The sequence below is a fragment of the Callospermophilus lateralis genome, chromosome X (assembly GCF_048772815.1).
Source record: "Callospermophilus lateralis isolate mCalLat2 chromosome X, mCalLat2.hap1, whole genome shotgun sequence".
Classification (NCBI taxonomy): domain Eukaryota; kingdom Metazoa; phylum Chordata; class Mammalia; order Rodentia; family Sciuridae; genus Callospermophilus; species Callospermophilus lateralis.
This window is the reverse complement of record NC_135325.1, coordinates 53,761,847-53,789,692: the sequence shown is the minus strand read 5'-3', so window position 1 is coordinate 53,789,692 and position 27,846 is coordinate 53,761,847. Positions and strand designations below refer to the sequence as shown.

Sequence of the window (27,846 nt, the reverse complement as noted above, 5' to 3'; positions counted from 1 at the left end):
AAGAACTAATTTGGGAGGTTGGCAAGGAAATAGGAAGGGTTATCAGTGGCTTCAGAGAAGTAGGAAGGAACTTGGGGATAGGATTATAAGTGTGGAGGGGGAATGGGGAGGGAGTGGGGGAAGGGTGGATGGGGTAGAAGGACATCCCTGGGGTTGAGTCAGTTGTACATGCTATTCTCATGAAATTTTAAAAGTTTTCATATGTACTAGCCTAAATTTTAATATCACTTGCACTAGTATTTATGTAAGTACTGGATTTGTGCTTGGTCTGAAAAAGAATTACTGTAACAATATCTAAAACAATATGATAACCACAACCCCCCCACCACCCCCCCCCAAAAAAAAAACGCACTCCATTAGTTTGGGAGTTTTTTTTCCTTCCACATTTCACATTTTTCCTCCTAAGATTCACTATTTGGGTGCCTTCCTGGATTGCCCAGCAAAAAATACAAAGTAATTTCACACCACATGTGGTACTCTGTTGGTCAAATGCTTAAATTGGTAAACACTCCTCCTAAGGGCATCTAAATATCCTTAAAAAAAAAAAAAAACTACGTCAACAATGGCTATATTGTCCTACCTCATTTTAGCCACAGGCCAAGGTGTACCGAGGCAAACCAGAGTCAGAAACACCTACACAGCCCAAGGATGAGGTATGTGAAAGAGTTGAAATGTGCAGGGTTTTATTTCATTTTTTAAGTTGAATCTCACAGTAGTCACCGTCTTTTAGACTGAGAACGTGTTCACTACTTGCCCCAAATAGTGGAATTTAAAAGTTTGCCCAATGAAGCCCCCCCCGGGGGGGGGGTTGAGGGAGAAAAGTAATTTTGGAGGGTAGGCAGAGTCGGTAGAGATTTGGAAAAGTCAAAGCACTAGGAGGCGGCTTGGCAGCAGGACGAGAAGCGCTGGGAATCAGCGGGGCAGGGGCAGCGGTGGAGGGAGCTGTCCGGGAAGGGATGATGTCTGCATTTGGGAGCACGAAAACTTGAAGTTGCTAGGCGGCCGCGGTAGGGTGGGGGAGGGAACAGGCCTTTCCCGAGAAGCGGCGTGCTCGGTGGACTGGCGTGGGAGCCACCTCCGGAGAAGGGGAAACCGGTGCGTGGAAACCGGTGGGGTGGAGGAGTGCGTCCTGGTCCGGAGGCGGAAGGAGCGATTTGAGATCAGGTTTGAATGTTAAAGGGGTGGAGTGCGTAGTGGGACCCGTGGCTCCGAAGAAGGGAGGCGACGGCGGAGCTCTCTCCCCTACGCCCCCAGGACGAGGGAGAGCAAACGGTCCGGACCGCTGATCTGGGTCACCAGCCGTTACCAGGCGCCTTTCAGTGACGCCGCCTCCACGCGACGACGCTCTGACGGGCAGCGGCCTCCACGTCTCAGGTTCCGCAAAGGCCTGTGGGAGCGACCCGGCAGAAGGAGGGCCGTCATGGCGGAAGCGGCGGAGTCTCCTGGAGACCCGGGAACAACGTCGTCCAGGCCCCTGGTGAGCTGGGGAATTGCGACATAAAAGGGACCGTGGGTGAGGCAGAGTGCCCCCTAAGAAGTCGGGGGATGGGCTCAAGGCCTGAGATAGCCGCAGCCCCTTCTCCCGACAGGCGTTTGCTGTACCCAATACTAGAACCAGCCTCAACACCGCACCTGTTCCTTGGGCTAAGGAGTTTTCCCCTGCCCTCTTCGTTCCTTCCATCTCTTCTTCAAACTCCCCTCCTGTTTCCTTTCCCATACTCTCAGGGGTCGCCCTCTGTCTCCTACATTGTGTTAAATGCTGAGCCTAAGTTGATTTCTTCCACTGACCCCTGATTTTATCAAGACCTGTCATAAGCCCTTGTTGGAATAGTAGCATTCTAGAATAGAAATGAGAGATTACTTTTCATGGGACGTGAACATTCTATTGCTTATAATTTGAGTCTTTACTTGTTTAGTGACCCACGTAGGCTAGGTTTAATCCAATCTCCTTGCCATCCTCTTCAGGATACTCTTGCTGCTCTGTCTATAGGGGATAGACTTTCTATTCCAAGTACAATCCCAAAGCTGCTACTATTTTTTTATTTATTTCTTACATACATGACAATAGTGGAGTGCATTACATTCATAATTATCCATTCACAGCACAATTTTTCATAACTCTGTATATAAAGTATGTTCACGCCAAATTATGCCATTATACATGAGCTCTCTTATTTTTTTTTTTTTTTGCATACAATTCCAAAGCTGCTACTATTTAAGAATACAAGCCTTGCAGTTACTTACCTAGGCTTCATTCCATCCACTCTGCTTCTTGTGTGAATTTGGGCAAGTCCTTTCAGGGAGATGTTCCTTTGTTAAATGGAGATGAAAATATCTGCCTCAAAGGTTGTTAAGATGATAAAATAACATAGTTTATTCAGAGTGTATAATACAATCAGTGCCTTGAACTGCAGCGTTTAATTAAGTCAACTTTCTACCCCATGTCTTTTCTCCCAGTGTTCATTTATTTGCTCAATAAATGACATCTCCATTTCTCTCTTAAATTGGCAACTTAGTATAGTGAAGAACTGTACTGGGATTCAAGTGAATTTGATTCTAGTCCTGACTCTGTTGCTTACTAGCTCTAGTTGCTCATCTCTTCCTTCATCTCATTTGTTCATCTCTTGCAATATTTATTGAGCATCAGTCATGTTCCAGACACACTTTCAGGAATTGGGGACATAACGATGAAAAGTAAGTTGAGGCTAGGTTTGTGGCTCAGTGGTAGTGCATTTATCTAGCATGTGCAACACCCTGGGTTCAATCCCCAACAATGCACACACACACACACCAAAAAAATGAGTTGGGGCAAGTTCTGATGGAGCAGTTGTGACCTTGAGTAAAATCACTCTGAACCTGTTTCCTCAATTGTAAATTGGCAATAGATACTCATCACAGGATTACTGAGAGGACTAAGTGAGCTAATATACACATAGTACCTACCATGAAGTAATTAGAGGTGTTTAGGTGTTTAGCTGTTTCCAATTCCTTTAATCCAAACTGCCCCCGCTCTTTTTTCTGTGAAACTATCCCCAATTAACGTCAGTGGTTCTGATCACTCGTTACTCAGTATCAAATCTACTTCTGGTCAACAAATGCTTATTGAACTCCCATGATGTTTAATGCACTGTGCTTGTTGACTCAGGGAATCTGAAGGGCTTGCCCCTATGGTTGCTTACAGTCTAATTTGTAGGGGGTGATAACAAATATACAATGCTAAGATAAGGGAGTATGTAAGAGTAAGTCACACATTAAAATATTAGTGAAATTTAAGAGAAGATACTCCTGTTCATTTGGGGTAACCAAGCAAGCTACATGATAGAAGTTGTATTTGAGAGGGCCTCAAAGGATGGATAGGATTTGAAATTCCAGCTAAGCATAGGAATTATTAGTGCTAGGTGGCAGGCATTGTGCTAAACATCTGCATGTTTTCTAAATTTCACAGGAACCATTTTAATTAGGTGGCATTTAACTTCATTTTATATATGGGTGAGGAAACGAAACGGAGAGGTTTGATTTCCCTAGGATCTACATCCTGTTAGTGGCCAGTTCTGAAATCTGAACCTAGGTATGACTCTGAAACCCAGACCATTTTCAGTTATGCTACACAGGCTTTTCTGAACAAAGGCACAGAGGTAGGTGCCAAGATACTTTTGGGGGAGGTTAACTAGGGATTAAACTCAGGGATGCTTTTCCACTGAGCTATATTCCCAGTCTTTTTTATTTTTTACTTTGAGACTGTCCCTCTAAGTTGCTGAGGCTGGTCTCAAACTTGTGATCCTCTTGTCTCAGCTTCCCAAGTTGCTGGGCCACTGTGCTAGGACTGATGTTCTTACAGAACAACATAACTTTGGGTGAAGTGCAGGAAATTACTAGGAGGCAAGACTTAAAAAATAAGCCTACTCAATCAGGGAGGCAGTATGGAATGGAGATTAGGGATGTATTCTCTGAAGTCAGATTGCATAAATCACTATCACTTGGAGAAATTACCAAACCCCTCTATGCTTATTCCCCATCTGTAAAATGGGACTATTGCAGTACTTAATTCATTGGATTTTAGGTAGGTTAAATAAGAAAGTACCTGGTGGCACATAGTAATCATGCAATGTCATTTCTATTTCTTTTTTTTTTTTGGTTCTGGGGATTGTACCCAGGGCTTTCTACAGTTCCTACACGCTAAGCAAGTGCTCTTACCCATTGAGCTATACCCTAACCCCTCCTCTTCTTGACTGCTAAGCTGGCAGGTTTGTTAGGCTAAAAAGAGACCATAGAAATTTTTGAGGAGGGAAGGGTTTGAAATCAAGAATTTGACAACATAAAGGAACTGCGTTATAATGGGGATGTCTGCAATCTATCAATAAAGTTGCAGAAAGTTCAGGGAGGGAATAATGGGGAATCTAGTCTACAACAGTGGTGGGGGATTTGAGGATTTGAAAAAACAAGGCAGAATCCATGAGGGTCTGTCTAAAATCAGTTTTTCCTACACTTTAACATGCATGTCAGTCATCTGGGGAATCTTGTTAAATTGTAGGTTCTGATTTAGTAGGTCTGGGGTGGGGCCAAAGATTTTGCATTTTTAACAAGTTTCCTGTGATGTTGCTGCTACTGCTGCTCTCAGTGCCACATTTTAAAAAACAAGGCTATATAGACATCTGAGAGAATAGTGATAACCTGAACAAAAATAAATTACATTGGAAGGTTAGCTGGATGAGGGCCTTCAACATTGTTAATTCAAAGCTGGGCATGACAAAGCCAGCCATGGTGGCACATTACATGTCTGTAATCCCAGCACTCCAGAGGCTGAGGCAAGAGAATCACTTCAGTGGTGAGTTGGAGACTAGCTTGAGTAACATAGTGAGACTCCATCTCAAAAAAAAAAAAAAGTGATTACTTCACTTTTGGATATGTTTAGTTTGACATAAAGGCAGGCCATTTAGTAGATATTCAATAGGCAGTCAGATTTTCAAACCTGCTCTTAAGTGCTCAGAAGAGGTCAGGACCTGAGGGTGTGGATCAGTGGTACAACACCTGCCTAGCATGTATCAGGCCCTGGATTCCATCTCTAGCATAGGGGAGAAAAGGAGGAGGAGGTCAGAACTAGAACTGTTGATGTAAGATTCATCTACACAGAGTTGAAAAGACAAAATCTTGGGTAATGCCCATCCATGATTAGGGGCCAGGAGAAAGAGCTATAATAATGGCTGCAAGCTGGGTCTTTAAGGAAGCTGGCCCAGGTGACAGGGCTGGCCGGAGACTGTGTCATTGAGCTGATTCCTGCTTCATGCTTCCCCCTTGTGGATCCCTTTCTCCCTCACTGGCTCAAGCCAGTCAGTAAAATGCATGTGTTCTCTGCTCAATGTGTGTATATGTATAGGAGCCTGCATTCACATGGGAAAGGTGAGGGTCATGAATTCCAATCTTTCTTTCCTATTGAGGACTAGTTCAGAGGACAGGGTCTCTACTAGCTGAGGGCCTGGTAGTCCTATTTTTCTTATGAGGCTGCCATAGATCCTGACTCAGCCCATGGAACAGTTTCACTAATTTTCTTGAGAGGTGATATTTAGGAGAGGTTGGAATGTGAGCTCAGGTGGAGACCCAAGTGGCCCTTTAGTACCACAACTACTTGAGTTTAGGGCAAATGTTACAGGTTAATATTGTTCTTACTTCAGTCACCAGCCACAAGTTCGATGGTTCCCAGAACCACCTGTTCTAACTGGATACAAATTCAGGGGTTTCTATGATCCCCTCAGGCTCCATAATTCACTAGAATGGCTAACAGAACAGAGGACAGTGCTACACTTTATGGATGTATTATAACAAAATGTCATAAATCCAAACCAGCAAAAGGAAGAGATGCATAAGGTGAAGTTTGGTAAGATCCCAAACACAAAGATTCTTTGTCTTCTCCCTGTGGGGTCAGAACATGTTATCCCCTGCCACGTGACCATATGAAGAGCACTGCCAACCAGGAAAGCTTACCCTTGTGTCTTGAGGTTTCATTGGAGTCTCTTTATATAGGCATGATTTATTGGATCATTGGCTACGTAAATGAACTCAATCTCTTGCTCCTCTCCTCTTCTCTCCTCAAAGCTTGGGCTTTGATCTTGTGTACTGAAGCCCCAATCCTCTAATCATATATTTGGTCTTTCTGTAGTAGTTGCCTCTTTCCTCAGTCGTCATCATCTTAGCATAAATTATCTAAATAGGGCTGCCATGACTCACTTGTTGGCATAAACTATCAGAGCCCACCATCAGTAACAAAAATACTCCTATCATTTAGCATATTCTGTGAATTTAGAGACTACATCCCAGAAAACAGGACAAAGACCAGCCACTATTTGATAATAGTAAAAGAAGTGGAATTGACTCCCTTGGTAATCTTGAGCTAATATTTATCTCCTGCTGTGTGTCTGATACTATGTACTTTACATGGATTAGTACATTTTTCCTTACAACAACCCTATGGTGGTGGTACCCTGTCTCAATTTTGCATATGAGGAAACAGTAGCACAGAGAGGTTAAGTAATCTGCTCACTGTCACACAGGAAGTAAACAATGGAGCTGGAATTTGAACCCAAGCTGTTTGGCTCCAGCTAGAATCTTCACCATTATTCTCCAAATAATAGAGTAAACATTGTGTGCTGGGTGTTCTGCAGGTGTTACTTTGATTTTTATGGCAATATTGTTACCAGGTGAGAACAGAACCCTGTTTGTCCTTAGAATCTGTCCTTCTTGCCAGCTGCCCCACCTACCTAGTAATAGCAGGAAGCAAAGACACAAATCAAAAGATCCTAGAGTTTGAAATAATGGTGTCCAATTAGTAAAAAGAGAGAGTATGACTTTAAAAAAAAAAGAGTGGTTTAGGCCTGGGAATGTAGCTAAGTGTCTAGCACTCCCCTAGCAGGCACATTGCCCTTGGCTTCCACCCAATGTATTGCAAAAAAAAAAAAAAAAAAAAAAAAAATTGCATGAAATGCTGCAGAGTATTCAGAGGATGAAAACTGAGAAAAGAACTTTGTATTTCGCTTTCTTCCTTTCGTTTCTCTCAGTGCTGGGGATTGAACCCAGGGTCTTGCACATGCTTGGCAAATATACTACCACTGGACTACAGCCCCACCTCAGGATCCTTGGGCCTTGGGCCAGCGAGGGAGGAAGGAATCAACAACAAGGGGAAGGGGCTGGGGATGTGGCTCAAGCAGTAGCGAGCTCGCCTGGCATGTGTGCAGCCCGGGTTCAATCCTCAGCACCACATACAAAGATGTGTCCGCCGATAACTAAAAAAATAAATAATAAAATTCTCTCTCTCTCTCTTTCTAAAAAAAACAACAACAAGGGGAAGCATAAAGCAGGAATTAGCTCCCTTGTTTCTACTGTTCTCTCAAACTACTCTCCATTGCTTTTTCCTGATCCAACTTCTCTTTATTCTCCCACTCAATCTTTTGTAATTAGGCTCCTTTACTGATGCTGCTCTTAATATTGACCTCACACAATTAAGAAATACAAGGGCCTTGTTCATGCTACCCAAGTGCTCTACCACTTAAGCTACGTCCCCAATGAAGTCATCGAATTCAAATTTTCAGTTACCTCCTGAATCATGTCTTTATAATTTAAAAACTGGCCTCATCGGTGCAGTATTTTTTAAAAGGTTATTTTATTTATTTATTTTATGTGGTGCTACCTAGCAATGGTAGGCAAGTGCTCTACAACTGAGCCACAACCACAGCCCCAAATGCAGTTTTTTAATAGAGTGCTAGATATTGTGTATAGAACAGAAGAGATAGCTGAAGTTGTCACTGTGGGAATTAGGTCATTCTAGTAAGGAGTTGAATTTTATTTGGGTTTTGTTGCTAAGGGGACCTTCAAAGATTCACGGGTTTCAAATATAATTAATGTTACCTTGGGCTTAGGGTGGGTGCTGGGTTGTTCCAGTAGTTTTCTGTTAAAGCATCTTCATTGGTTTTATTTTTGATCCCAGAGTTCAGGAACACTTTATTCCATATAGTAGGAAAAGTGTCCCTTTTTATTGATTTTTTTCATAACATTCCTGTTCATTCATCTGTCTTTGACTTTGCACCTCAGAATGGGCCTGTCTAAGCTCTACTCCCTCAGCAGTAGCTGGCTATTACTTGTTACTCTATGCTTACTTGGTGGTGCTGGCGATTCCTTGTCATCAAGATCCAGCCTCCATCTTAGGCAGATCATGTGTCTCTGGGTGCCCTGAGTGGGACTTTCCCAGTGATCCTGTCTCTTCCTCAGCTGAAGGAAACTCTAATGGTCTGGGCCCAGGTGGTTTCCTGTCCTGGAAATTGGTGGAGTACTGTTCTTAGAATGCCAACTCCTCCCTCCCTTTCCCTACACCAGCCATACTGTTCCCCATCTAGTCTTTCTTGTGAACTCCCAATGGAACTCTGCAAGTGAGTATGAATGCCCCTTGTGTCTGTCACTTCCAAGAGTTCTGTACTTTTTTTGTGCTCACACATACTTGACCTTTAGCAATTCATTTACAATTTTAGTTGAATTCTTACTTATCTGTGTGGTGCCTGATGGCATCATCTTCTCAGGATTTGCTACAGCTGAGCCAGTGCTGGCGTCCTGTTTCTTCTTGGAAGCACCTGTTATTCCTCAGATTATACTCAGTTGATCCACAACCTCAGCTCTTTGGGTTTAAGGAACATTATGATTTATAGTTTAATCTAGCTTTTTCTTCATCATTCTGGTGTGGGGGCTTGATCTTTCCAGCTTTCTATATTCTAGTCAGAAGTCAAGTTACAGTATTATGTAGTCACTTGAAATAGTTGTTCTCTGTGTGGTTGTGTATTTAATTCAGTATAGAGTAGGTTTATTTGTTCAATCTTTCCCTTAGTTTCTCTTTTTAAAATATTTTAGCTTTATTTATTTATTATTTATTTATTAATTAATTATGTGGTAATGAGGATCAAACCCAGTGCCTCACACAAGGCAGGCAAGCGCTTCACTACTGATGCTACAACTCTAGCCCTCACTTAGTTCAGAGATCATTTCATTTAAATTTTAATTTTGTTTTATCATTATGTGAACTAAATGATTTCAAGTCATACACAGAAAACAGCAAATATTTAAAGGGGTCTGACTGTTGAATTTCATTTCTGCTCTACCATGAAATTTCCTCCTTTCCTCTATAGGAAACCTTAAAAAATAGTTTATTCCTTATTTTTTTAAAGAAAACATTCTAAATGTATTTGATAAGTTGCTTGTCTTTTGTATCCACTGGACCAAAAACTATATAAGATGGGATTGCTTCATTTTTCTTAGGAATTTGTTGATTTCAGAGTTTTGGTCATAATAATTGAATGTGGCAGATGAACATAAGAACTCAAAGTTTCAAATTCTTTATTCATTTTGAAAATTTTACCTGATCTGTGGTTGCCAAGTAAACTGGTAAAAACAATATTCATAAAGTTGTTTTTTTACTGTTCTTCCCAGTTCACTTTCCATTTCATGTAATGCTTGTTCTTAGCCAGAAGAGGCCGCTAAAGCCCTTAGAGCAGAAGTGCAATAGAAATGTGGCCATTCCAACAGGAGATTGCTAGATCACTTTTTAATAGCTCTGCAGTTATCATCTCAACCTTACTAGTTTCTGTCATGTAGAGATTTCATACTTGAAAGAAACTAAATATTGGAGGGCAAGATAGTGTCTCTGGCATTTACTTTCAATATTTGTTTTATTATATTACATCTCCTTTAAAAAGAAGTGTTTGATAATTAGAGATAACTGCATTACTTAATGTCTGTTGAACTAACACCCATTGTAACTACTGGGAAAAACCCTTATAAAAGACATGGTTCCTCATAAAGGAAATGATGATGTCTTTGAGGAATTCTACAGTTTACTATAGGCTTAATTTTCTCCCCCAACTCTTCTCAGTTTGCAGGCCTTTCAGATATTTCCATCTCACAAGATATCCCAATAGAAGGAGAAATCACCATTCCTGTGAGATCTCGCATTCGAGAATCAGACAGCTCCACATTAAATGAATCTGTTCGGAACACTATTGTAAGTTAGATGACATGAGAGACTATCTCTTCAGCATCGTGGGACTAAATAACTAACAGTACTTCGTGATATTTTGTTTAATTCATTGACTTTTGGTGTATTTTATTTATTGAAATTTAAAGATTCTCCCCTAGGGAATCATTTGATATAGTCTTTTTGGAGAACAGTTTGGCTGTAATGGGTATAAGAATCTTAAAATGTCCAAATCTTTTGAAACCAATAATTCTGCTTCACTAAATATAGTATATATAGTCTAATGAAAAATAAAACAAAGATTTTTGACAGAAACATTCAATATGCAAAGATGTCCATTTTAGCATTTTTATAATAAAGGAAATTTGGAAACATCTTCAATGAACAACAAGATGGGATATTGGTTAAGTAAATAATTTTAGTAAAATGCCAAACAATTAAAAATTGAAGACTAAGGTGGAATTATCTCCACTGTATTTTGAGAGATTATATTTGCATTACTGAATGAGCTCAAATGTCTTGATTTATTCATTTATCAGGTAAAGTGTGAATGTAAAAACTTTATTTATATTCAGTAGGTAGGGAGCTGGCTAAATGGCCCTTGGGACTGCATCATGTATAAACCAAATGTCACATGCTGTGGTTTTTAGTTTCTTTAAATTAAGTAGCATATCAGGAGGACTTTGTTTCTCATTTACAGAGTTTTCAAAATCAAAGTAGAACTGGTAGATGTGGAATAAGTGTTAGATGTTTGCTTAAGGAGCTAATAGAAAAATCATGTCCTACTTCTCCAAGTTGTTCAAAGAAATGAAGGAGTCAAACTAAAAGTAGCTGCACAATTCAATGAAGAGTTTGGAGGAGACTGAAAGAGTAGAAACAGTAAATTAAGTGAGGGGGCTGCCTTGGTCATCACAATACGAGTTGTTTATGTCTTTCAGATGCGTGATCTAAAAGCTGTTGGGAAAAAATTCATGCATGTTTTATATCCAAGGAAAAGTAATACTCTTTTGAGAGACTGTAAGTATGTGTTTTTTTTAAATATTAATTTTTCTTTAGTTGTAGTTGGACACAATATCTTTTATTTATTTATTTATTACACAATATCTTTATTTTGTGTATTTTTATGTGGTGCTGAGGATTGAACCCAGAGCCTCACATGTGTGAAGCAAGTGCTTTGCAACTGAGCCACAACCCCAGCCCAATTTTATTTATTTATTTTTTATGTGGTGCTGAGGATTGAACCCAGGACCTTGCATGTGCTAGGCGAGCGCTTTACCACTGAGCCACAATCCCAGCCCAAGTATGTGGTTTTTGAGGATTTACTTCATCTTATCATACCTTAGGGTTAATGCTTTATAAGGCAAAGACTGTGCAATAATAAAACTGACACCATTTTGCAAGATGAAAATATATGTAAATGAAATTTTGGGAGGAACTTTAGAAGGAAACTTAAAGATGAGAAGATTTTATTTATCACATTATCTTCATCTATAGTGCCTACCTTCACCTGGAAAATGCTGTAGCAGATGATGTCAAAATGCTATTAAAAAGTGATCTAGCTGGCCTGGGGTTGTAGCTTAGTGGTAGCGCACTTGCCTGGCATGTGTAAGGTACTGGGTTAGATCCTCAGCCCCACATACAAATAAAGATATTGTGTGTCCATCTCCAACTGAACAAAAAATATTTTTAAAAAAAGTAATCTAGCAATCTCCTGTTGGAATGACCATACTTTTATTGCACTTCTGCTCTATGGGCTTTAGCGGCCTCTGCTAGAAGCTGCTAACACATAGGGACTTTCTTCTCCCAAAAAACTAACAATCTCCAAATGTATGAATGTTAAATGATGATAACAACAAATACCCATTAGCAAATTTGATTAACAAATTAATAATATATTTATTGGCATTTAAAAGTGCTTCAACTTAAAAAAAATTGCTTCAGGTCATATGCAGAGAACAATGTATATTCAAAGAAGCCTAACTTCTTTCTCTTTTCAAAATTATCATTTAGTATGTTTATCTTTCTTTGTTAAAGAGGTCTATCAATACAGTGTAATAAATTATGTACTTAGAACTTTTTCTTGAAATTATTAGGTTTCTCATTTTTCTTTTTAAGCAGCCTTGGTTTTCTTATTACTCTTTGTCAGAATAACCAAGTCATTGGTAATGATGATGTAACATGAGTAGGCCTTCTGTTTTGGCAGCATTTCAGCTATAATATAGGAATGTCAAATAAGTGGCAATTATGCCATTGCTGTGTGTGGAGATTGGATGCAGCATCAGAATCCTTCTGCACTGTGGGTTGGAGCTGATGCGTAATTTGAAACTGATTTGCTATCGATGGTATAATGGAAAGAGCATGGGTAAATCTGGATTTGAATAATGGTCCCATCACTAGGTGTATGATCTTCGCTAAAACATTTTACCTTTTCTGAGAAGATGAAAAAATATCCGGAGATGGATGATAATGATGGGTGTACAATAATTATACATGTAGAAATTGTTAAAATGATAAATTTGTGTTATATATTTTACAATAAGAAAATAACTAAAAGTACCTTTTTGTCTTTTTGTGATATGGGATCTAACCCAATAGCACTTTACAACTAAGCTATATCCTTAACCCTATGTTTTACGTTTCATTTTGAGACAGGGTCTCACTAAGTTGCTGAGTGTCTTGCTAAGTGGCTGAGGCTGGTCTTGAACTTGTGAGCCTCTTGTCTCAGCCTTCTGAGTCACTGGGATTACAGGTGTATGCCCCCATACCTAGCTTCTGTGAGTGATTTTGTATGAATTAAAAGATTCTCCAGTGCATCAAAAAACAGCACATTAATATTATTTTATTTTAATATAGTTTTGCAGTTAAATACATTGATTAGAATTGTAGGATTGTGATTTTTTTCCCTCTTCCAAATTCTGCATTGATATACAAATTACTATATCATTAAAAAGAAACAGTGTAAACATGTACATATGCATACCTCTCTTAGGTAAAATTATCTGTGTGGTGTATGTGTGTGTGTTTGTATGTATAAGGTTCAGGTTAGACATAGGACCCTTTTTGGATTAGTTGAGGAAGGTAATTGTGCTCTGAGCCATGTATTTATGAATTGTTGGCATACTAATCACTCAACAGCTATTGATTGAGCCTTTTATATTTTTCAGAAAGCTCTTTAACATGTTTTTAAAATTTAACCTTATGAAATTACCAATATTGGGCTGAGTTTTTTTTTTTTTCACCTAGAACAATAGCAATTCTGTATTAGTTCAGTGTAATAATTATGAAAGGGAAGCAGTCTGGAAGAATGGCAAGAGTTTTGGACTAAGAATTAGCACACCTAGGTTCTGGTCCCACCTCCACATGTAAACTTGTTCAAGTCACCCCTTCTTTTTTTCTTTGTTTTGTGATGCAGGACATTGAACTCAGGACCTCATATGCTAGGGAAGTGCTATACCACTGAGCTCCACCCCCAGCTCAAGCCACTTCCTTCTCAGTTTCATTTATCATTTTTTGAAGTGAACAGGTTTATCTTTGCCTTCTCTCACACAGCCTCAAATTGGTGAAATGATTTGACTGTAGTCTTTTTTTTTTTCCTGAGGATGCAAAGTAAGGCACATAGGTCTTCCAACTGCTTCTTCTTTGGACTTTAGTTATAGAATGCTGGAATGTGGCTTAGTAGATGGGGAGAATAGTGACTTGCAAGGTAATGAAGTGAATGAAACAAAGGATATCGGCGTAACTGCATTTAGAATTGAGGAGCAGGAAACATAAGTAGAGGGACAGAGAGGTGGGTGGGTCTAGGCAGACAGAATGCCTTGCTGTCTGAATCCCAGGTGTGGGGGAAGTAGATATTGGAATAAAGACGGAAAATACTACATATTGTTTTTTAGAAATCTTCTGTCTTTCCTTGCCTTATAGGGGACTTGTGGGGACCTTTGATCCTTTGTGTGACACTGGCATTGTAAGTACTTACATTTCCTTTTTTTGTAATTTGAGCTAGACTAGACTTTTTGGTGGAGTTTCAAAATTATGGGGGGATTTTGACAGAATGGTTCATTTAGGATTTCTATAGCTTTTCTATAGCTTATAGTACTCCTTATATATTTAACCCTAAAAAAAGTGAAGAAGCTTTGCAAATCAATTAAAAATGATGGAATTAAAGGTATGAAAATTATGCCCACTTCATTGACCAATGACTTCTTAGTTTATTTTAGCCATGTCTATTTACCACATATCTATTACTTTCATGTGCCTCCCTATCATTGAAGCAAGGGAATAAAATATCTATAGATTTAAGCATTGTTTGCAAACAAATATTTTTTTTAAATTTTATTAGAAGTGTGAATGAGAATAAGAATAGAAGTGGTAGAGTTGAAAACAAGATCATGTTTCAGACTGTTATGTGTTCCTATATATGGTGTATATAAAGAAGGAGGACTGAAGGAGGAGAGAAAGGTTCCATTGTAGAGGGGAATGTAGCCATTGATAGAGTGGAAAAAATAGTGCACTAGGATTCAATTCTGGGTCATCATCCTTACTCTCCTATTGCTAGCTGTATATACCTTCTCTTATTTTATTCTTATAATGAGAACTTGGGTTTCTTTTCTTTTTAAAAAATTTATTTTTTATTATTTCTTACATACATCACAATAGAGGAGTGCATTACATTCATAATTTTTTTGCATGCAATTCTTAATATACCTTTATACCACAATTTATCAAATCTCTGTATAAATAAGGTATATTGACACCAAATTCACATCTTCATACATGAATTTTATATAATGATGACCGTCTGGGTTTATTTTCAATTTTGAAAAATAAGCTCAGGTTCACAGAGATTGCGAATTTAACCAAAATCACAACCTCAGGTTTCCTGACTGGTTTATTCTCTGCTTCTGTAATTATTACAACTCTTACCACCTAGCCACTCTGGGTCGCTTCTTCTATATTTGTAAAAGGATTTATTTTGGCAGGCAAAACCCTTTATGATTCTAACAAATTCCTTATTGGCTTCTCTACTGAATTTTTTGGGGGCTGTATTGGGGATTGAATCTGGAAGACTTGGGCATGGTAGACAAGTGTTCTACCAACTGATCTATACACCTACCCCTAATTTTTTAACATAAATGAGAATAATACTAATTCACACCATAATTTTGTTAATTCTTATGCCTTTTTGAAGGGATTGAACCCAGTAGCACTCCACCACTCAGTATATTTCCAGCCCTTTTATTTTATTTTTTTATTTTGAGAAGAGGGTCTTACTAAGTTGCTGAGGCTGGCATCAGACATGCCATACTTCTCCCTCAAACTCCTGACTCACTGGGATTTCAAGCATGCATCTGACTTATCTTTTTTTTTTCACTTGTTGATAGGCCTTTATTTTATTTATTTATTTTTATATGGTGCTGAAGATCGAACTCAGTGCCTCACACATGCTAGGCAAGTACTCTACCACTGAGCACCACAACCCCAGCCCCTGACTTATTTTTTATGCCTCTAAAAACCATATCACAGGTATCATTTCTGTAATTTGATGGAAGGGCTTATATTGTACACATACACACACATTTTGAAACCTTTCTTAGATATGATATAGATTAACCCCACTTATTTACAGAGAAAACTGGAGTCCCAAGACATTGAGTGCCTTATCTAATGACAGAAACAGGATCATTATCTGGCTCTTCAGCCTTCCAGACTAGTTAATATTCTTTCCATCATACCATGCTAAAGTAGTCAGAATTCCAGACAACAAATGATGAGTGCCAGCACATTCTTTGCATCTGATTGTCAGGACTTGGAATGGAATATGCACAGCCATAGCTACAAAACCCTGCACATACTGGCACGTAGCATAGGCTGGCAAGACTTACTGTGCGACTTCTCTATACTGTGTAATAAGAAGAGGTTATGAATACACTGTTTTTCTGGAAAAAAAAAATAACACCATGTTCAAGTATTCTAAGTTTAGAATTCAAAACTTTTTTTATCTGTAAAATTCATACACAAAGAAATGATATTTAAGTGACTCTTCAATTACTCAGTTCAAAGTAAAGTCTATTAATGATCTGTACGTTTTGAGTAAAACAATCTACAACTTGGCTGGGGATATAGCTCAGTAGTAGAGCACTTGCCTAGTGTGCACAAGTTTATAAAATGACTTTCTCTGTTCTCAAAAAACTTTTAAATATTTCTCTTATTTTATCCTCATAATAAGAACTCAGTAGTGTTTTCTATTTTGACAGAAAACCTCAGGTTGTTAGTGCAGGTTAACTTGGATGGTAAGTACAAGTTAACATGGTTTAGTGTAACATTCATGTACATACATACAAAATCAATACCTAAATAGGTTTATAGACAATTTCTGTTTTTAAGAATCTGAACTAAAACCTTAACCAAAGAATTACAAATACAGATGTGTCCAATGGTGCCATAGAATGAGAGAAGAAGTATAGAAGTAACCTAAATACACATAGTGGTGATCTGGCTCTTGTTGCTATGACAGTTGTGCCTGATTGTTGCTGTATTGGATTGCAGGCCCAGTGTGAGAAAGTCTTTTGACTTTTCAAGAAAATCCAGAAATGTTTGTTATTTATTTTCATCTTTTTTGCTACTCTACATTAAACACAGGGCCTGCACATAATTAATCAGGACTACTGAATTTCCCCATGTTGACTTCTGTATGTGTGTGTGTGTGTGTGTGTGTGTGTGTGTGCATGCATGGTGCTGGGGATCAAACCCAGGGCTCATGGATGTTATTTAGAGAAGCACTCTACCAGCCTCAGAAGTAAATATGTGAAACCTCCAGATTTTAAAACAAATTCAAATTTAAAACTATTTTAAGTATTGTATGAATTTCAAACTTCAAGTCTGTTAGTCACATTCGGCCTTTCAGTTTATAACCTCTGCTTGAACAAAAAAGTCTACAGTAATTAATTTAAATATTCCAGCAAGGTCAAATGGAGAACCCCTTATAATTCTGCAGCATTTGGAATTTGAAGTAAGGGATCCTTGCCAAATACTTTTTGCATTTTCTTTTCAGCACATCCTACATATTACCGATGTTCAGATGAGGTATAGCACAGCAATCTGGTTCAAAATTTGATAACCCATACTTTAACTTTGTTGTTCTAAGTTAAAGATCAGGCAATTCTCATGTTTCCTTGTCTCAGGATGCTGCAAAGAGGTTCTGTGGACGGTGAAAACGATGGAGGGCCCCAGTTTGCGGAAGTATTTGTCATTGTTTGGTTTGGTGCGGTTACCATCACCCTCAACTCAAAACTTCTTGGAGGAAACATGTGAGTATCATTAAAATATACCACTTTTCCCTTGCAAGGTAAACTGTCTTAGATTTTAAGGAAGTTGGCCTATTTAGATTTTTTTCAAAGAAAAACTGATATAAAGTTGACCATAGTGGTGAATGCTTGTAATTCCAGCAACTCAGGGCTAAGGCAGGAGTTCAAGGTCAGCCTAGGAAACTTAATGACACCCTGTCTCAAAAGAAAAGAGAAGACAAATCAAAATTAATGAGGAACAAAGTAAAAGTTATCTTAAAACCACTGAGTAGGGACTGGGAATGTAGCTCAGTGGTAGAGTGCTTGCCTAGCATGTGCAAGGCCCTGGATTTAATCCATAGCACCACCAAAAAGAAAAACGAAAAACACTGAGCAGATATAACCTAGCTCAATTAAATTAACTTTAATTATGTGGGGTCCTTTGATAAGTTTCAGATGTTATCTTAAATTATTTGGGATCCTTTCATAAGCTTTAGATGTTTTCACCAGTCCCTAAAATCACAGGCAGGATTTTTGTGTGTGTATTAAAAAATTATATACATTGTGGGAAACAGATGGGCCATAGCTTTCAACAAATTATCAAGTAAGTCTGTAACTAGAAGGATTAAGGACCACCATCTTAGAGGTTCAGTGGAGGAAGGAGATCTCTAGGAATTAGAGTAGATCATCTGATATTAGAAAGTTGAATCTTAAGAGGCTTAAGAGGGGAGGAGGGAAGAATATGGGGAAAGAAGCTGAAAATGTGTGGTTAATAGAGAGGACTAACCTTATAAAATTAATGTTAGGGTGTAGGTATAATATAACAAGGAGGAAGCAGCAGTCCATAATATACAGAGAGTTATGTAATAAGTTGTGTCATGTTACCATTCAGCTATATTTATGATCTTTGTGGATGTATGTTGTGTTTAGATCTTTTTTTCAGAGCCTCTGTGTGCTGGGTTACTGTATACTTCCCTTGACTGTGGCAATGCTGGTTTGCCGCCTGGTACTATTGGCAGATCCAGGACCAGTGAACTTCATGGTTCGGCTTTTTGTGGTGATCGTGATGTTTGTCTGGTCTATAGTGGGTAAGTGTGTACATTTCTCTGTAGTAGCAGAACAGACCAAAACTTGAGTTACAGATGAGGAGCAGTGAAACTCCAAAGTCAGATATGAATGATATGATTTTTGCCAGTATCATCTGTAGAACCCTTTGCTCTAAGCAAGCATCAATGGGGATGGTGTCTGTTATCTGAGTTGATTATCTGGACTTATGTAGAGTCACATGTCTTTTTTTTCACTTAAATAATGTGCAAGATTGTGAAAGTAGATTATACTATGTTCAGTTCAGCACTGGTATATAACAGGAATAAGGAATACTTGTGAAATGACATGGACCTTTTCTTAACAAAAGTAATAGCACTTATAGACTTATAGACTGCTCATTAGGCCAGGCACAGCACATTGTTTTATATGTATTTCCTCCTTGAACCTGCATAGCAACCCTAATGAACAAATAACTATTGTTAGTCCAATGTTACAGATGAGGCATAGTCACAGAGAGGTTAAACACCTACCCTAGGAACTCAGAACTAGTGAGTATCAGAGTCAAGATTCAAACCCAAGCAGATAACACAGCTGTAGAATTCATTTGTGTTTCATATACATCTTATCCACATAGATTAAAAGTAATTGTATACAATCTTTTTTTGTATATCTGTTTTTTGGGAGAAGAGTACTCTGGATTGAACCCAGGGGTATTTGACCACTGAGCTACATCTCTAGCCCTTTTTAAATTTTTTTTTTTTTTTTAAATTTTGAGACAGGGTCTGAGTTGCTTAGGGCCTTGCTAAGTTGCTGAGGTTAACCTCAAACTTGCTATCCTCCAGTCAGTCCCTTAAATTGCTGGGATTATAGTTGTATGCCACCATGCCTGGCTATTATACCTGCATTTTAAATTTTTTTGTTTCTTCTTTTTAGTTATACAAGACAGAAAAATATATTTTGGAATATTATACATAAATTAAGTATAACTTCCTATTCTGTGGTTGTACGTGATGTGGAGTTACATTGATCCATGTATTCATATATGAACATAGGAAAGTTATGTCTGATTCATTGTACTGTCTTTTCTACTTCCATCCCTCCTCCCTTCCCTTAATTCTCCTTTGTCTAATCCAGTGAACTTCTGTTCTTCCCTCCCCCCACTTATTGTGTGTTAGAATCAACATATCAGAAAGAACATTTGGCCTTTGGTTTTGGGGGATTGGCTTATTTCACTTAGCATGATATTTACTGGCAAATGCCATCATTTTATTGTTCTTTATGGCTAAGTAAAATCCATTGTGTATATATACCACATTTGCTTTACCCATTCATCTATCACAGAGCACCTAGGTTTGTTCCATAGCTTAGCTATTGTGAATTGAGCTGCTATAAACATTGATGTGGCTGCATCACTGTAGTATGCTGATTTTAAATCCTTTGGGTATAGACCGAGGAGTGGGATAAGTGGGTCCAATGGTGGTACCATTCCAAATTTATAAGGACTCTCCATACTGCTTTCTAGAGTGGTCGCATCAATTTGCAGTCCCACCAGCAATGTATGAAATGTACCTTATCACCAACATTATCACCAACATTTACTGTTACTTTTATTCTTGATAATTGCCATTCTGACTGCAGTTAAAAGAAATCTCAGTGTAATTTTAATTTGCATTTCTCGAAATGCTAGAGATATTGAACATTTATATATATATTTTTGACCAATCATATTTCTTCTGTGAAGTGTGTGTTCAGTTCCTTTGCCCATTTATTGATTGGGTTATTTTTTTCTTTTTTGGTATTAAGATTTTTGAGTGCTTTATATATCCTGGAGATTAATGCTATATCCAAGGTACAAGTGGCAAAGATTTTCTCCCATCTGTAGGCTCTCTCTTCACATTCTTGATTGTTTCCTTTGCTGTGAAGAACCTTTTTAGTTTGCTACTATCTCATTTATTGATTCTTGATTTTACTTCTTAATGCTTTAGGAGTATTATTGAAGAATTCAGTTCCTAAGCCAATATGATGAAAAATTGGGCCTGCTTTTTCTTCTATTAGGCACAGGGACTCTGGTCTAATGCCTAGATCCTTGATCCACTTTGAGTTGAGTTTTGTGCAGGATGAGAGATAGCGGTTTAATTTCATTTTGCTACATACAGATTTCCATTTTTCCAGCACCATTTGTTGAAGAGGCTGTCTTTTCTCCAGTATATATTTATGGTTCCTTTTCATAGTATGAGATAACTCTATGTATCTGGGTTTGTCTCTGTGTCTTCTATTCTGTACCACTGGTCTTCATGTCTATTTTAGTGCCAACCCCATGCTGTTTTTATTATTATAGCTCTGTAGTATAATTTGGTGTCTGGTATTGTGATGCCTCCTGCTTCAGTTTTCTCAATGAGTATTGCTTTAACTATTCTGGGCCTGTTATTTTCCCAAATGAATTTCATAACTGCTTTTTCTGTTTCTATGAAGAATGTTATTGGAATTGTAATAGGAATTACATCGAATCTGCATACTACTTTTGGTAATATGGCCATTTTGACAATATTGATTCTGCCTATCCACAAATATGGGAGAGCTTGATATCTTCTAGGGTCTTCTTCAATTTCTTTCTTTAGTGTTCTGTAGTTTTCATTGTAGAGGCCTTTCACCTGTTTTTAGTATACCTGTTTTAACACTGACCTGTGCCATGAAGTCAGGTGTGTAATTTTCCACTCATATCAACATATCAGCACTCAAAAATTTTGGACTGTGGAGCATTTCAGATTTCCAGATTAGAAATCTTAAAAAGTACTGTAGTGGCTAGAAATGATGGAGCATGCCTGTAATCTCAGCAAATTGAGATGCCGAGGCAGGTGGATTGCAAATTCAAAACCAGCCTCAGCAATTTAGCAAGACCCTAAGCAACTTAGTGTGACCCTGTCTCAAAAAATAAAAAGGGCTGGGAAGGTGGCTCAGTTGTGAAGATCCCCGAAGATCCCCTGGGTTCAATTCCTGGTTACACTCCCCCACCTTAGAAAAAAACAACAGTAGTACCCATAGTAGTTTTCTGCTTCAGTAGAAAGTTTAGGAAAGACATGGCAATGGCAGTGAACACTATGCCCATTGTTTTTACATTCCTAAAATTTTCTTTAAATTCCAGCTTAAACTAGAAGTATTCACTAGCTTCTGGTTTAATAGCATAAACAGACTACCTAATGTTTTTAAATACAGTAATATCTCATTACTTGGAACATGGTTGATAAGAAAAACCTTTTGAGAGAGCTATAATTGATGTTCCAAAGAATTGGTGTTTAAAAGCTTGGGTGCTTTATCCACGGGAAAGCCCTTTTTCCCTCAGAGTTAGGTAATTAACTATACACGTAGTTCTAACTAGCTTATATATTCAGTGTCCAGGCCCACAGCAGATAAGTAGAATTTTAGGAGAGAGAGACTTGAATTTTGCAAGAATAGTAATCACAAACTAAGTGTTAGCCCCTATGCTGGGCATGATCCTTGTTCAGTCTGGTGGAGCAGCAGACACAAAAATACACAAGGGCAGTAGTGTTCCATATGGGAAATGGACATCTATTCAGGGTACAGTGAGGACCCCAAAGAGAGAAGTGAGCAGTTTTCCTTAGATCACAGGGTACCAAGTGATTCAGGAAAGATTTCCTAGAGGTCTTATCCTTGATGAATAGAAAGATGAGTGAGACTTTTCTTGGGTGAACAGAGAGATGGTATTTAAAAGTGCTAATGATGTAAAAAGACCAATGGACCTAAAATCTGTAACAGTAAGAGGGTATTCACCATGGGAACAAATAACCTCACATGTCTTTTATAATTGTTCAACACAGTTCACTAACTTTTCAAAAAGGTTTTAAGAAACCTCTTTTAGATAGTTTTCTCTTCAAAATGGTCAAACTATTTAAAGCTTTAGAACTTGAAACAAGAAGCCCTAAGCTCTCTGAGGTTATCAAATCTAAGTGAGCTTTTTTTTTTCCCCCTTTGGTGCTGGGAATCAAACCCAGGACCTTGCACATGCTAAGCACATACTCTTTCATTGAGCTACACCCCTAGGCCACATAAAAAGTTTATAGTGTGATTCTCTGTGGGTCACAGATATAACTGAACTTTTAATTCTATGTTCCAGATTGAAGTTTCGTAAATATTAATAGTTGTGATAAAATTATTGTATTAAATATTCCTTTTTGTTTGGTTTTGTTTAGCCTCTACAGCTTTTCTTGCTGATAGCCAACCTCCAAACCGCAAGGCCCTTGCTGTGTATCCTGTTTTCCTGTTTTACTTTGTCATTAGTTGGATGATTCTCACCTTCACTCCTCAATAAATCAGGAGACAGAAAATTGAAACCAGTGAATTCAAGGCTCACCTGAAAGATACGATTCACCATGGAACTTTGACACTAACCTTCTTTTGTCTAGTTTTGGAGGTGGTATTAAAAGGGAGCCGTGCAGCACTGTGGTCACTTATGTAAGGAACTGATGTTTGTAAGGCTGTCTTTTCCTCTTAATGTTTATTTCAAATACATGTGCATACTACACATAGTATGATGCCTCCTTAAGGCATGATGGGGTCACTGTGGTCTATTTGGGTGATAACCAATGACTGGGGAAACACATGGATACATCCTACAAGTTGAATAGAGTTGGTGACTATTTTCAGCTTTGTGAATTCCAGTTCAGGTGCAGTTCTTCAACACATTGCCTTATGACTATTAGAATATGCCTCTCTTTCATAAAGAAGAATAATCTATATCCAACTTCTTTTCTCTCTCTCTCTCTCTCTCTCTCTCTCTCTCTCTAGCTTAAAAAGGCAATGACAGAGGTTAGGAAGGGGGTTTATAGATGTGGGAGGAGAAAATATGCATTAACCCAATGTTCAGATTTTGAGCAAAGGAAATTCTACACAAGTTGCTTTAAAAAAGGATCAGAGTATAGGTAAAGAATCAACCTCTTTTGTTTTTTCATATAGTCACCTTTCTGTCATGCTTAACAGCATCTCAGTTGGCACTCTAGTTTTTAATCTTGCTCTCCCTAGTTCTTAATATGCAATCTAAGATGTCAGCAGTTAACAGTGGTCCAATATTGGTGCTTATCCAAGTGGAAGGCCTCAGACATTTAGACTAGTGGTTCTCTTAATGCTTATGCATTAAAGTATAGGAGTTTGGATATAGCACAGCTACAAGGAGTTCTTTATGATTTTGTGTAATCTAGCCTCTGAGCAGAAGGTATAACATAAGCAGAAGTCTTCTCTTCATTTAACCAATTGAACATGGAGAGATTTAATGTTCCAATGGCTGTTTAATAGAACAGGCACTTACAGCATGGTGTAGAATAAGTTGAGATTACAGCTGCTGCCTTTCCATAGTGGGCTTAGCAGTTTTTTCACTAGATGTTTTCTTCAGGTTGGGGAATAGAAATTTATTTTGTGGGTTTTTAGGGTTTATTTATAAAGCTTATTAGTTCCTCCCCTTTATAGATAAGTACATTTTGCACATGTGCACCTACTTTTACTCTCAGCTATTTATGCACACAAATGTGAAGGCTTTTCAGGGAGCAGAGCATCTGGAACAGGCTAATTCTGAGCTAAACAGGCCTCCTTTAAGGTAATATGAGCTGTTGCCTTCTATAAATTGCACATTAAAGAACTCTTAATAGATGAAGATTAGGAGTCAGGCAGAAAACATTCGTTGTAAATATGCCGTTACGTATAAAGATAGGAATTTCTTACTCCACATTTTTTCTTTATCATAGAATTTAAATATTTATTTGTTTTGTATTTAAAGACTACCTACACATAGATATATGATTCTAAGAGCATAATTTATCCATGCCCAGATTAACCAAGTGAACAACAATACTAGGCTAAACTAGTTGAAATGATTCTCAATTACACAAAGCATTGCAGCGTTGATCCCCTCTGTCCCAGCTAGTCCAGAGTTTTTGATTACATATTTGTATTTATTTCAGTTTAGCTTTTAAATTGTGAAGTAAACCCTAGTAAGGACAAACCCAATGTTTCAGTCTTGAGTTGGTAAAATACTTTGAAACTGATCCTAATTTCAAAGTTATCAATTTCCATTATCTGAAATTTTCTAACTTCCTACTAATATATCTCTCCCAAAGTTGCTCTGTAATCTGCCCCAATGATTACAATGTAAAATTAGAGAAGTAACCATGCTTTTAAAAGGGAATTAAGTCTTTCCTGAATTTTACTTAGGTGAAACATTTGGTCAGAATCTCCTAAGGCCACAACTTGTGTGTTTGGGGGGGGAGGTGTCCAATGGAGGAGTTATACATAATGGATATTAAGGCGGCTTGATCTGCATATTAGTCTATTTTCTCTGGGGGGGGACTCAGCAAATGGTTTTATATGATTAAAGCAAAGGTGTAGGGCTGGGGGGTGGCTCAGTGGTAGAGTATTTGCCTACCATGTGCAAAGCTCTGGGTCCCCTCCCCAGCAATGTGGTGGGGGAAAGGTGGGTAAATTGGAGGTTTAATTTTTTTCTGAAAGTGAATGGTCAGTTAGAAGGTATAAATAAACGTTTTTAATATATGCAGAAAGTGCACTGGTCTTCTGTCTCAGAAGACCTAAGTGTCTGGAAGTTGTAGCCCTCAGCACAACTTTCCCTGAGTTGCTGCAAAGGCACAATGGCTGATAATAGAAATGAGGGCTAGAAAGGGTAGGAGGCTCAAAGAGAGGAAGCCCTGTTACAGGAATTGGAAAGTTTTATGCTTGAGATGAAATTGAAGCATGTGAGCATCACTGTAGGACATGAGCCATCATCACCATTAAGGATGATCACTTGCTGCTCCCACTTCTGAGACTGAGAACCATTTTCTTTTCTTTAGCAATAGGAAGGGTGAAGATTTGACAATTGCTGTTCAGATTTTTAAAACTCAGTTGATGACAACATACTTGAATGTGCAGTTTGGTCTTAAAAGTCAACCATTATCATTAAGTCTTTTGCCTCTTAAAAGTTTCATTACATGAATTGAATTTGAATTTGATCTTTTTTATTGTGGGGGGATTTTTCTGTTGGATAAGGTCACAGAGCATGAGACTGGTAAGCATTTCTCTTTTCATTCCACTTATTTTTTTTTTGGGGGGGTTGTTTATTTATTTTTACAAACAGTATTCCTCAAAATGTGATCAGAAGGCAGGCATGGCTGTATTTGGAGATTTAACAGTGTACTTTATACTATTGACTTAACTGTTGTTTGGACTGCCTGTTTATTCCCAGAGAGGAAAATGAAAAATCTGTCAGCTCAAATTGGGGAACATCAAGTCTTCAGAATTTATCTAAAGCTTATCATGATTTCATAAGACTTTCTTTGCATGCAGCTATTAGTCCAGTACAAAGCACTGATTTGTGATTCTTAACTAGACTGTTAATTTCTGAGACATTTGGATGGAAGTAAATGTATGAATGTTAATTTATGTATGTAAATTAGACACATTTTTCTAGATTCCATGGGCTTTTATTAAAAATAGAGACTTTCTAGGGATTTACTTAGACCATAGGATGGCCAAGTCAATAATAATGACAATAATATTACTAATCTTAGCTAACATTTATTGGGCACTTACTGTGTACCAGGCACTATTCTATTTTTTTAAGGATTTTTATAACAGCTTTATTGAGATACATTTTACCATGAAGTTCACCCTTTTAAAGTGTACAACTCAGTGTTTTTTAGTGTATTTATGGAGTTGCACAACATCACTGCTATCTAATTTTAAAACACCATTATCGCTTCACAAAGGAACCCCACATCCATGAGCAGTCACTTCCACTACCTATTCACCTCAGCCCCTGTCAACCACCAATCTGCTTTGTCTTTATTGATTTGGCTGGGCACTGTTCTTCAGTGCATGGTGTGTCTCTTCTACTCCTAGACATAAAGTGCAAGCAGAGTTCTCATTTTACATGTAGAAAATTGAGGCACAGAAGAAGCTAAGTAAATTGCCTGAGGTCACACAGGAAATTAATTTACAATAGGAATAACAGATGAAAGCATAGTAGTACACAATTTTGGATTGCATTATTGTATACATGAAAAAGAACACACCCCTTCCCCAGGGATTGCCCCCTTGTTATTAGACTTTCCACCTTAGAATTGATTGGAGGTAGATAATGCTGATCCTTTTTTCTGAGTAGTGGAACACTACACATCAGCAGCCTCTGAGAACACGAAATTAGTTGTACATTAAGAAGAGTTCGGTTTGCTGCCCTCGCCTCTTTTTGAATTCTTTCCTGTCTCTTCCACTACCACCACACACATTTAACCTTTTTTCTCAAAGTTTTAAGACTCAAACTTTTGCCTCTTAAATTTCCCAGAGGGATGGTAAATGCATCAGATGTAACTTATCTCTTCAGGTGTTTATAGTCAAGGGATGCATATACTTATTTCTCATACCTTTTAACATTCCTAACACCTCAGTAGGCATGCAGGAATAGAATACCTTTCTAGATGGGCTAAACTAGGTAAGAGGAAGAAATGTCAGAGTCAAGACTTTGCCTTAATGAAGTCAGTGTACCCCTGGTAGGAAGTGGCCACACACCACTCTTATTCACTCTATTGTCCTTGCAGAGCCTGTATACTCTGCGCCATCACTGCTGGTAATTTTGTGGTCCTCTCCGGTACTCCCATCTTAATCCTGATTGTTCCTATAAATAATAAACCTGTGAAAAGAAGAAACCTGTAACTTGGTTTGTGAATGTTAAATATGTAAATAAAAGCACTGGAAAATGAGTGGTTTTGTGTGCCTATCCTTGTGCTGAAGATACAGAGATATTACTGCATACTGGTATCAGATACATATATATGTGCAGATGTGCATATGGCCATCAGACAGTATTGAATGCTGTGTAGGATTACACAGGGAGCACACTAGAAAGGGAAGTCACATTTATTGAGTGCCTATTATCAGCACATTTAATCACAGCAGCTGAAAGGGATAACCAGGAGATAAAAAAGTGAAGTTTATGGGCTGGGGTTGTGGCTCAGTGGCAAAGCACTTGCCTTGCATGTGTGAGGCCCTGGGTTTGATTCTCAGCACCACATAAAATTAAAGACATTGTGTTTTCATCTATAACTAAAAACTTAAGTGAAGTTTATAACTTGGAGCAAGGAGAACTGGGGGTAATTCCCAAAGCAGTATCTCCTCAATAAAGCAAGCATGGGGCTTTTAATGGGGAAAATCATACATATTCATACAGAAAAGACTCATCACATGTAGAGGTGGGCACATTCTTAAACATACTCAGTTTGAAGTCATGCTTCTTCTCACATTGTGAGATTAAAATGGTGGACAGAAATCCTTCTTGACGGAGAATTTGATATTAAATTGAGCAAAGTTTACTCTAGGTCATCTAAATGTGGATAGTTAGAATGACTTCAATGACTTAGGCTGGGTTCTTATAATTTCTTGTAAGTTAGAAGCACATTTACAGTCATTTAAAGGGGCAGTCCTCCCCACTTCAATCATAGGTGATTGTCCCTAGAAGTA

General features: G+C 38.2%; 1 protein-coding gene across 1 annotated transcript; it reads left to right on the top strand.

Moving 5' to 3' along the window:
* Positions 1–1,374: 1,374 nt before the first annotated feature.
* Positions 1,375–27,089, top strand: Yipf6 (Yip1 domain family member 6). The gene is made up of 7 exons (XM_077107099.1): positions 1,375–1,477; positions 9,905–10,033; positions 10,945–11,023; positions 13,925–13,967; positions 17,185–17,310; positions 18,217–18,374; positions 22,542–27,089. The coding sequence occupies exons 1-7, from the start codon at positions 1,421–1,423 to the stop codon at positions 22,658–22,660; spliced, it is 711 nt and encodes a 236-aa protein (XP_076963214.1). The 5' UTR covers positions 1,375–1,420; the 3' UTR covers positions 22,661–27,089.
* The last annotated feature ends 757 nt before the right edge of the window (positions 27,090–27,846 follow it).

Bases quoted from the DNA above. Each gene is read 5' to 3' on its own strand.
- Yipf6 (XM_077107099.1), top strand. From the start codon at position 1,421: ATGGCGGAAGCGGCGGAGTCTCCTGGAGACCCGGGAACAACGTCGTCC. The intron at 10,034-10,944 runs GTAAGTTAGATG...TATGTCTTTCAG, and splicing joins AATCTGTTCGGAACACTATT to ATGCGTGATCTAAAAGCTGT. The intron at 17,311-18,216 runs GTGAGTATCATT...TGTTGTGTTTAG, and splicing joins AAACTTCTTGGAGGAAACAT to ATCTTTTTTTCAGAGCCTCT.